At 36.7% G+C, this 10,641-nt stretch overlaps 1 protein-coding gene across 1 annotated transcript; it reads right to left on the bottom strand.

The window, feature by feature from the left end:
* Positions 1–417: 417 nt before the first annotated feature.
* Positions 418–10,028, bottom strand: LOC113112170 (unconventional myosin-XV). Its single transcript, XM_026277617.1, has 29 exons — positions 10,009–10,028; positions 9,735–9,939; positions 9,572–9,650; positions 9,371–9,481; positions 9,094–9,250; positions 8,736–8,826; positions 8,424–8,634; positions 7,362–7,477; positions 7,199–7,258; positions 6,998–7,073; positions 6,776–6,891; positions 6,562–6,680; positions 6,086–6,227; positions 5,561–5,672; positions 4,788–5,139; positions 4,660–4,705; positions 4,492–4,564; positions 3,769–3,845; positions 3,609–3,685; positions 3,327–3,457; positions 3,108–3,202; positions 2,942–3,019; positions 2,763–2,859; positions 2,461–2,609; positions 1,775–1,899; positions 1,502–1,635; positions 1,282–1,415; positions 1,054–1,191; positions 418–943 (listed from the first exon to the last, which is right to left on the bottom strand). Exons 1-29 carry the CDS (start codon positions 10,026–10,028, stop codon positions 848–850), a joined length of 3,417 nt encoding a protein of 1,138 aa, XP_026133402.1. The 3' UTR covers positions 418–847.
* Between the last annotated feature and the right edge of the window lie 613 nt (positions 10,029–10,641).

The raw sequence follows: 10,641 nt of genomic DNA on the forward strand, positions 1-10,641 counted from the left end.
TCAACATTACCCAAATTACATAATTTACTTTGTGACATTAACTACCTAATTATAAATTAGGTATAAACCTAAAATTTAACACCAAAAGAAAAGTGTCAAATTTGTGAAACTGTATTATGATCTGCTGAATGTTATGCAATTTGATTTACTACCTCTGTAATTCTTGTTTTATTTATTTATTCTTCCTATATGATTTCTGTATTCATAATGTCAGTTAGTTTATTCTTGTTTATACTTGCTAAAATAAATCACATTTGATGTCATATAGTATTTATAATAATGCATATTTATAAATATCCCTATTTAAATATGTTTCTGTATGAAAATGGAAAGAAAAATGTTTTCTCCATTTTCTGACAGGAGTCATATCAGTGATATTTACTGAAAAATAATGAAAACCACACTTCAGAAGACATTTTACACTTTAATAGTTTAACATCTGTACTCACTTATTAGTTTTCTTTTATTCAGAGGCAGATAATTAAACATAATTGTAACACATATACACAATATAGGTTAACCTTATAATAAATATAATCACAAATCATTCCCATTTGTTGGTATAATATAATCATGATGCTAAATTAAACAAAAAATTCATTCCAAACAGTTCAAAATGTCATGATATTTTTATAGAAAATTGTACTGTATACATCTTTCTTGCAGTATCTTTACACCCCTGAAAAACCATGTCTACTGCATATTGAATTAAACACTTTGTAAGCATTAACCTTGATTTTACACAAACATTTGTACATCTTTTTTAAATAAAACGACTGGCAGGAGACATATTTGAACTTTAGAGTAAGTCATGGGATATTAGGGGAAGTTTGCATATGTTGGTTGTTTAATGTGGCGTTGCGGAGCGACTGGACAAACTACCGTAGGAGGGTTTCACCACTTCTTCCATAATCACTGCAATGGTGTGGCACAGCTCTTTCGCCTGAGAGACACCAGAGATCAATAAAAGAGCATTAACCATAACCAAATATCAATAAGTCCAGCTCTTGAAAATGACAACATGTATATTGTATACATCATCTACATACGAACCTGCTTTAGACTGAAGCTGATAGTCCTTGGTTGAGTCTGGCCACTAAAACTGATCTCAACGGATGGCAGCTTGTCTTTTTTGGGACGGATTGAGCGCAAGGACTGCACATCCTCCATAGACATCGTCAAACACACGTTCTGCAAAGTTTGTGATTGTTTAGATATGATTATGGAATAAACACACAGTCAAAATCAAAGCATCATGGGAACTGAACTGGAGGGTCATACCTGTGATTTGGGATCAAGGATTTTGATAAATTCATGGTTGACTGCGATCAGGGAGGGAGAGGGGCAGCTGCGATGACTTACTTTCTGAGCGGTGAAGACATCGAATCCAAAGGAAGGCAGCATACTGACACTTTCTGGAAAGTTAAAGGGTTTGTTTATATGGATATAAGGAAGTGGAGTCAATAAATGAAATGGTTTACCAGCAGGTTTGCTCACTCACTGATAAAGCGAGCTTTTGCATCAAGATGGCTGAGGGGGCCTAAAGTAGAAAACTGTGCCCGTATAGTAGCAAGAAGTCTTTCATCATTGGAGTTGAGCTGATCCATGCGGGGCAGGTATTGCTTTACCTCAGCACTGAAGATGAAAATTGATTACATGTAAAAATGTGATGACATGTAAATAATGATTTGACTGTCAGCTGAAATGACGGAAAAGTTTCACTGAAAGGTTTAGGGATGAAAAAAAAAAAAATGTTTGGGATATATCAAATTACTTGGAGGGTAGATCAGTCAGCCCAAGTGCAAGGTGTTGAAGAGCGGTCAACTCTGCCACCTGCTGGTAGACTGTAGCACTGTTCGTGGGCAGCAACAGCTTCCCTCCCAGATAGTTAGCCAGAAGCTGAAAAACATTAGATCCATCATACAGTACATGAAAATGAATTGTAGGTTGGTAAGATTTTTAAGAGTATAATAAATTTGATTTTAATAAGAGTAAAACTCTTATGCTCCTCAAAGCTACATTTATTTAATCCAAAATACAGTAAAAATAGTAATATTGCGAAATATTGCTACAACTGAAAATAACTTTTTTGTTTTAATATATTTAAAAATGTGATTTATTTTTGTGATGGCAAAGCTGAATTCAGCATATTTCACTTAAGTGTAATACGCTGATTTGCTGTTCAGAAAACATTTCTCATTTACAATATTTTCATATAGAATTGGAATCTGGATTATCTGATGAATCAACTGTTGCGTTTCGTTAAAATAATTGTTTTTAAATCTTCTGTAGCGCTATACACCAAACTTTAGAATTTGTATCAATTTGATTTTAACAATAGTGTATACAGTACATTTCAAGATGTATATCTTGGAAATTCATTCATGTAAACCAGGGGTTGTGTTGTTATAACTTTAATATTTGACATAATAATGAATTCTAAAGTGAAGTTTTTCGTACCAGCTGGTAGTGGAACTCCAGATAAAGATCATTGCTGAACTGCATGGGCTGTTTCCAGATTATTCGATGAAAGGAGAGGGAGATGGAGCCATCATCCAGCAGGAAGTCAAAAAGATACTCATCGGCGTGAATTGGTCGATTCACATCACCTAAAGAGGGGGATTCGTAGTAAAGAAAGTATGAGATACTGGAAAAAGAAATCTTAGCTTTGGATAAAAGCGTCTGCTAAATGCATAACTGTAAATGTAATGATATGTGAATGTGTGTTCAAGTGTGCATAGGAGTGATTAGAGATATCTTACCCCCCTTCTTAGTGGCATGGATGGAGAACTCCTTCACTTCTACTGAATTTATGACACCCATCTCAGCACAAAAGTCTTGTAGCACCTCAAATGCGACCTACAGAAAAGCAAAAAAGCACTACATGTAAACAACAGGTTATCTGCATAGAAGGAAAATAGAACGAGCGGTCCTCACTTACACTAAAGCTGCGAATCTTGCAGGTAAATTCGATTCCACCAGGCATTTTTATGGGCAACCGCCGGGAGTTCCTCCCAGCCTGCGGAGCAGAGAATACAAGTTCACATACCTTCATACCTGCTCTGTTTAGCATCTTTTCTTTTCTTTTCTCATGTGTCTTCACTTACCAAAATGGCCTCCATCTCTGAATGTGAAGGGATATGTCTGCGTCCTCCGAAACGGAGTGATCGTCTTAGATTCTTCAAACACACACTTGCCAGTTCTGTAAACAATTATTATATTCACATAACCAAATGCAAACACAAAAAAAGCTATTCTTGATACAATTAGGTGAACATAACTTTCTAATCATATAGTATAGCAAAATCCACAAGTGAATACTGTACCTTGAAAAGGGTGGTTGGCATCCTGAACGATGGTCTCCAGGTGGAGGGTGCAATATGGCAGGAGAGTGTTGGAACATGGGAAGAATCCGGTCACCAGATTGAACAAACGCCAGCCACGGGTACAGCTCTCCCTACGAAATCAGCAAATTAAATGCACATTCAAAAATCTAGGGCTGGTAAAGTTTCAGAATTCTTTAATGTGTCCTACCAAGAATAAAAAAAAACATTTACTGACCACAATCTTTTGAATGGTAGTGTACTGTACATATAGTATTTACTCACTTCACTGGGTTTTTTGTGGTCTGCTTGATGACCTGACAGTAGATCTCATCTCTGAGGAACTCCTTCTCTTTTCCCAACTAAACCAAAACAAACTGTCATGAAACAGATGTCAAAATTCTCTCAAAATAAAATATGCTGTCCATTTGGAAGGAACGCTTACCTGCAAAATGGAGTTAACACAGTCACTCTCTGTCTGATTTTTCTTCATAGGCTGATCCATCATAAACTGCATCAAAACTAAAAAGAGACTGCTGGGTAAAATACTTTAAATGGAATGGAATCAGATTCATTCTGATTGGTCAATCTGTGATCAAATATTTTGGGTTAAAAACGACAACTAAATATAATGACCAGTTTCCCAGGTAAACAATTGTATATAGTCATATTAGTTTTTTAAGGCATTTTTAATCTTTTAATTTAAAGTCATTATTTTAAATGACATATAGATTAATTTAATTTTTAATTTATGTGATGTATTATGTATCAAGTGGGATAATGTACAGTTATACACTATAAAAAAAAGTTGCTGCCTTAATTTTCTTTTTAAGTACAATCAATTGCAAGTCATTTTAACTTGTATTACATTAAACTGACTTAAAAACATGAGTTGAATCTTAAGTTCTTAAGTATCTTATGTTGAATAACTTATTTTAAAATTTTGAAAATTGCTTAACTTATTTTTTTTTTTGTAGGTCATTATAGCAAAAAGTAAACCCTTTTACCACTTTTATCACCTTACCAAACTTGACCTCTTTGCTTCTTGGGTTCTGATTTTATTTTACATGACCCACTGACTACACAGTATCCCAGTGAACCCAATTTTTTTCAGTTATAATGGGTGAACTTACAGTTAGTCTGTTTTTCAGTACATTTGGTAACATACCCATGAAGTTTTGAGTCCCAAGACGATTGAGATCAGTGTCTGAGAAAAGGATCAATGATTCCTGAATAGGATTCTAATAAACGAAAACACAGCAAACAAAAATGATTAAAAAAACGTATTAAAATCCCAGCATGCATTGAGTGAGAGGCTAAGATAATGCATACGTACTGGAGTGTGTTCCACCATCTCATTAGGACTTTTGTCTTTGTTTTGTCTGAAAATAAGAAAAAGAAATCAATGTCAAGTGGCGTTTGTGGAGTATGATGCAAACCCCTCCGCTTTCCAGAAGATTTCACCTGCTGGAAGCAACTGTGAAGAACTTCCTGGCAAATTCAGTCATGATATACAGCTGATGATCTGATTCAGATCTCACGTCAGCACTGTATACACTGCTAGCCACTGAGCGGGCAACAGGGGGGTTGGACACAACGCTATTAGCAGGTATGATGGTCACAGGGCCATTGACAGGCGTGTTGGTGACAGGAATATTGGCTGGTACACTGGTGGAGGAGCCAGTGAGTCTCATACTCTTTTTCCGTTCAAGCTGCCGCTCCATGTTGCTGCTGTGGTAGTCTGGGGGGGCACAAGGCTGAGTGACATCCACTGGGAAGAGTCCAGAACGGCCCCCGTTGGAACCAAACATCCATCCTGCAAAGTAAAAAAAAAAAAAAAAAAATAGCAAATCTCTTTTAGATTTTATTCTGTATTACTTATTCATATACACATGTGATATTCAATATACAAACATGTCACACTTTAGCTTTTTTTCTTTTTAAACAATGCACTAAATGTTCTTCCTAAAAAATATGTGTCCTGGGAAATAACACTTGTGCCATGTCACTGCTGATCGGCCTAACATCTGTAAACTGCCTAAATTAATCTAATCTTTTCTTCAGTGTATTAACAAATTAGAAAGCTGGTTTTAATTGTCAGATTAACGTTTGGATTAACCAATGTTTTTTTTAACATGTTATGATTTTGTCGCTAGTAGCATAGACATTTCACATATTTAAGGTAAAGTTTAAGGAGATCCACAATCTGAAATGGTTTTCTCAAGTTCTCTTCTCACCGTCCTTGAGGCCGTCCATGTTGAGGATTTTGATGACATCACCTCTGTGAAAGTTCAGCAAGCTCTTGTCATCTGTCACATAGCTTTTCACAGCAATCACATAGTCTGAGTTCTGTAAGATAGGATAAGTAAAGATAAGGTAAGATTAACATTTATTATTGTTTTGTTTTTTGTTGTTGAGAATTTTGAAATGAAAACAATGCACAATAATAGTTAATGTCATGGTTAAAGTCAACATGAAACCACAACCCGTTTTGCTTGTTATAGCGGAAGAAAAATAGATGTGGTGTGATTTAATTGTTTCAATAGAGAAAAAAAAAGGTTTTGCATATCAGGATGGAGGTGGTTGAAGGAGAAGGGTTGAGAAATTGAAAAACAGAGCTGTTTCAGAGACTGAGCAATTTGTGTTTTCCTAAATGTACTGCATTGACCATTCCTTATAAGACCATGAAAGTAAACAGGGTTACGTATGGTGACTTTAAATGAAAATGAAAGCTACATATGTTAAGAGCAGTATCACGGCACCGTAATCAGCTCCATGAGGAAGAGATGAATCACAGCAGCGATCTGTGGTGCCTGTCGAGACTGAAGCTCTAGCTCTTCACTACTCAAAGAGATCACGACTTTTTCAGCCCCTTGCTGCTGTACTGACAACACCTGTGAAAAACTGAACAGTAGAAACATATGGTTATATAAACTACAACACTATACAATATTAGATACAATTATTACAGTTATTTATTAGATTGCCATTACAGGAACTATTTCATTTTTAAAAGTGTTAAAACAGAAAACAATTATTTAAAATTGTAACAATACTTTTAATACATTTACAACACTGTAAATTTGGGCACTCCAGAAGTTAATAAACAGAACTGCATGCATCCCGCGGAAGAACATTCGAACCAGAGCTACTTCTCCAAGTTTAAGTCTATTTTGCTCATTTTGAACACAGAAAAAGTGACATAGTGTTGCTTTAACACAACATGTTTAGCCTGTACCTGTAGCTGTGCAGGAGTCTGAGGTGTTTAGGGTTTATGCCTGAAGCTTTGGCCACTTTCAGCAGTCTGATTCCTCTGTGTGACACTCCCAGGATCTGAGCATCTCCTCCATTCCCCACCTGTTAAAGCACACACGCAAAAACATTTCAGAGTGCTTAACACATTTCTGTATGCATGTTTATGCGCATTACGTAAGCAAAGCCAAGTATTTCACCTTCACATTAAAAAGACGTGCAAAGTAATTAGACCAGTTGTCTCTTGCTGCCATGACAATTCTTTTCTTCAGGGTGTCATCTAGTGAATTGATACTGGTTCCGATATGGAAGCTTGCTAGTAAGAGAAACACACAGAGACTAGCGGAATTGTACATAATAGCTTAACTGAATTATTATTAGATTGATACATTGTAAAAAAAAAAAACCAGCATCTTTCATACCCAAAAGATCTTTCATTTTACGCCTTTCCTCGCGTGTAATCCTCAGACAAGAATCCGAGTAAGTGTCTCGCATGATCTGCAGTTTACAAAAACAGTAGATAATGTGTGGCCCAGAATTTGATGTATACAAACTAACGTCAAATACATTGATTTTGAAACTTTGCCTTGTTGATCAAATCTAATGCTATGATTGCTACTGACCTGCTCACAGAGTAAATTAAGAATGTATGGGTGGTTGAATTTTTCCCTGGGATAAAACAGCTGTGTACAAGAAAACACAAATAGATTGAGGATACTTAAGTTAGCCAGAAGCAGCCATGATACCCTTTGTGGGATTCACATAAAACTCTCTTGACTTCGTTACCTCCTTGCGCAGGAATAGTTTGCCAGGCATACTGGGGTAAGAAAAGTGAACGCTGGCAGAGAATCTGTGCAACTGGGAGCGAACACTCTCCTCCTCAACCATCTTGTTGAACTGATCTTTAGGAACACATAAAGGATAAGAAATCATATTACCTTAATGTTTGAAATGTAGAGATTAAAATCTTCACAGCTTTCTTCAAATTTGCATACGTATATCTAACTTTTAAATGTATATGTAACACTGGACTTCAAAGTCATTTTTTATTGAGATTTATAAATAATCTTAAATATAAATAAATAATCTTTTATCCTTTTTTTTAGGTTAGGACAACATTTGGAAAATCTGGAAATTTAGCAATGCATCTAACTAATAAAAAATGTAGTTTTGATATATTTACCGTATAGGAAGTGTACAAAATATCTTCATGGAACATTGGCATAAAAAAAAAGAGTGGTTTTGTGCTCCAGGGTCACAAGTGTTACAAATTAAAGTTTTTATGATCCATCTATCCAAATATCCCCAAGACAACACATTTGCTTAAAAAATAAATAATAATAATTTTGCAGTTTTTCTATTAGACATGAAAAAAACTGAATAAATATTTAAATGGTTTTTTATTACTTAATTGTTATGCATAAAAATATAAAACCAGATAAAAATGTTATCAGTTAATAAATAATAATCTTAATAAATAACTAGTTTTTCAACATCTAGAATATTTTGATTAAAGGAAGAAAAAAATGAAACACCTTAATAATTTCTTATTAATTTGTAACATTTCTTAATAAACTGCCAGTTTTCAACAGCTGGAATATTTTAAATACAGAAAAAGTATTGTCAGTTTTTCATTTTAATGCATAGTACCTGGCAGCATTATAAAAATTACAACATCCGTTCAAACCTAAAAGTAGCAAATTATTTCATTTCATCTCATGTTCAGTTAATTGTGCTAATTATGATTAAAGAAAATGAACTAACACAATTTCAATTATACTTGACGCACTATGTGTACTGTATACAGTATATATTAGAAATGACCCCTATATATAAGATGTCACTTACTAGGAACAGGAGGAGGCATTGCTGGTGGGTCGGGGATGTTGGGAGGTGGAGGAGGGATGGGCTCACGAGCTCGAGGCAAAGCATGTGTACGCTGTGAGCCGAAGAGATCAGCTAGTGAACGCTGCTTCTGCCTCATATCATTAGAGATTTCACGAGGGCCTTGGGACTCAGGCAGCTGAGGGGGTGAAGGAGGCTTCTGTTCCCACTGTTTCTGAAGCACAAAAAAAGATTCATGGTGAACATTTGCATCCTTGAGCTCAAAAAGTCTAAAACGCTAGATTATGGCATGTCACTCAGGTCGGTATCATCTACCTTCTGGTTAGAGACAGGTCCCTGAGATTTGAGAATGGCCAGTGCCTCTTCTTTGGGGTCATTTTTCTTTACAAAATGCTTGGCCGGAACCCTGGGAAGATCAAAGTCCAAATTATTCCTCCATTTACGGTTTGTGAATCACTCCAAGTGAAAAGGTCGAAGCAACATAATATTATGCAAGTGATCAGTAACAGCAGAGTTTGCATTAAGTCAATATGAATCACAATTAACAACCCATTTGACTTCCGTAGTGACACACTTGATTTGATCCATTGGGGGATTCAATGGATCATGAAAAGTGGTCTCTAGGTGGAGCAAGCTATTGCTTTACAACAATTCATGTCGATTCTTGGCCCACCTGACAGGCTGGAAGGCTTTAGGCTCTGGAGAGGGCCGGCTCTGGTACCGCTTGATGATCTCTCTAATGTTACTAGTAGGTTCTGGTTTAGGAGATGTGGGCTCTGGAGATTCTGGTTCAGGTGTTCGGATGTTAGGAGGTTCTGGGAGTGGTTTCACTGTGTGAAGAAGGGTTTATACAGTTTTAGACACATTATAATCTTAGAAGACTATGGAAACATTTGTATTAATTTAAATAAAGACCACAATGAAAAACGGTCTTGTGAAAAACATCTGACCTTCAGTCTTTACTGGTGGAGGTGATTTGGGTTGGGTCACCTCCGGCGGAGAGGCGTATATCAGTGGTTTAGCAACCTTTGGCGCTGACTTCGGGCGTACTTCTGATGTTCCTGAGATGCATAAAGATAGTGAAAATCTGATCTTTCATGCAGTCTTATTTTAGCCAGTTTAAGGATTCTGATTAGACAGCGTGTACTCACCGATCTTTTGAAAAAAATTCCTCTTATCCTGAAAGGACCCTTGATCTTCTGGGGCCCTGAGATCCACCTCTGCCTCGGGCTGTGCCTTACAGAACAAATTAAGTCATTGCAAGTGAAAAACATACGGTTGAAAGAAAACACAGGCACTGATCATTTCCTGTACCTCTGGGTTGCGGGGCTTTGGGAGGGTCTCTGGGGCTTTTTTGGGGGCCTGAGGAACGTTTTTTTTCTCCTGGGGCCGGCTTCGGGGTTTGGGTGAGGGTGAGCGTGAAGGTGAACGTGCACGTGGAGGAGAGCGCCGCCGCTGACGTGGTGACTGTCTCTTTGACTCTCTCTCGCGTTTCCGGCATCTCTTCCTGCTGCTGCTTCTGGGACAGTGTCATCGCCTGCATTGTCATCTGCTGAGCCTATACGGGAAAATAGATTTATCTCTCTACTTTATGTTGAATGGACTCATGTTACAAATTTTAAGACCATAACAATGTTATACCAGAAGCAGAGCCTGTTGATTGATAAAGTCCTGCTGCTGAGAACCCAGCAGCTGCTGTGAGTTGATGGCCGAGGTGCAGCATTGCATGGCTTGTGGCATGGCTTGTGGCATGGCAGTTGGCATCATCATAGCTACGTCCAAAACAAGCAGTAGGAAGAGGGTCAGAATTTAACAGTTTATGTTAGCAGAGAAGCACAACATCAGCAGGATGCTTACGTTGCATGGGTTGCATCATGGGCATAGTAGGCATCATGTTCGGCATCATTGGTGTGGCACCATAGCCAGCCATGGCGGGATTCATTGGCATTCCTAAATTATATGGGGAGATCGCAAAATAAAATCCAATGTCAGGTCCAAAATAAATGTCAGGTATTATTTTAAATATTTAAATAAATAAAACAATAATTTATGTTAAAACAACTGGATGTTAAATTACAAATAAATTACATTAACTAAAAATGCAAACTAAATTATATTATATATATTTATTCATACATTTATTGATAGTCATTGTATACTCTGATCATTGTTGGTTCTATTAAAAATAGCTTGTGATGTTCCTCATTTGTAAATGGCTTTT

This window comes from Carassius auratus, chromosome 12 (assembly GCF_003368295.1).
Source record: "Carassius auratus strain Wakin chromosome 12, ASM336829v1, whole genome shotgun sequence".
NCBI lineage: Eukaryota > Metazoa > Chordata > Actinopteri > Cypriniformes > Cyprinidae > Carassius > Carassius auratus.

What these genes read in the sequence shown, in the direction of transcription:
- LOC113112170 (XM_026277617.1), bottom strand. Translation starts at nt 10,028, where the DNA reads ATGAGTCCATTCAACATAAA. An exon ending in AGACTCCTGCACAGCTACAG is followed by an intron (nt 6,228 to 6,561) that starts GTACAGGCTAAA and finishes TCTACTGTTCAG; the next exon opens with TTTTTCACAGGTGTTGTCAG. An exon ending in TCAGCTTCAGTCTAAAGCAG is followed by an intron (nt 944 to 1,053) that starts GTTCGTATGTAG and finishes GGTGTCTCTCAG; the next exon opens with GCGAAAGAGCTGTGCCACAC.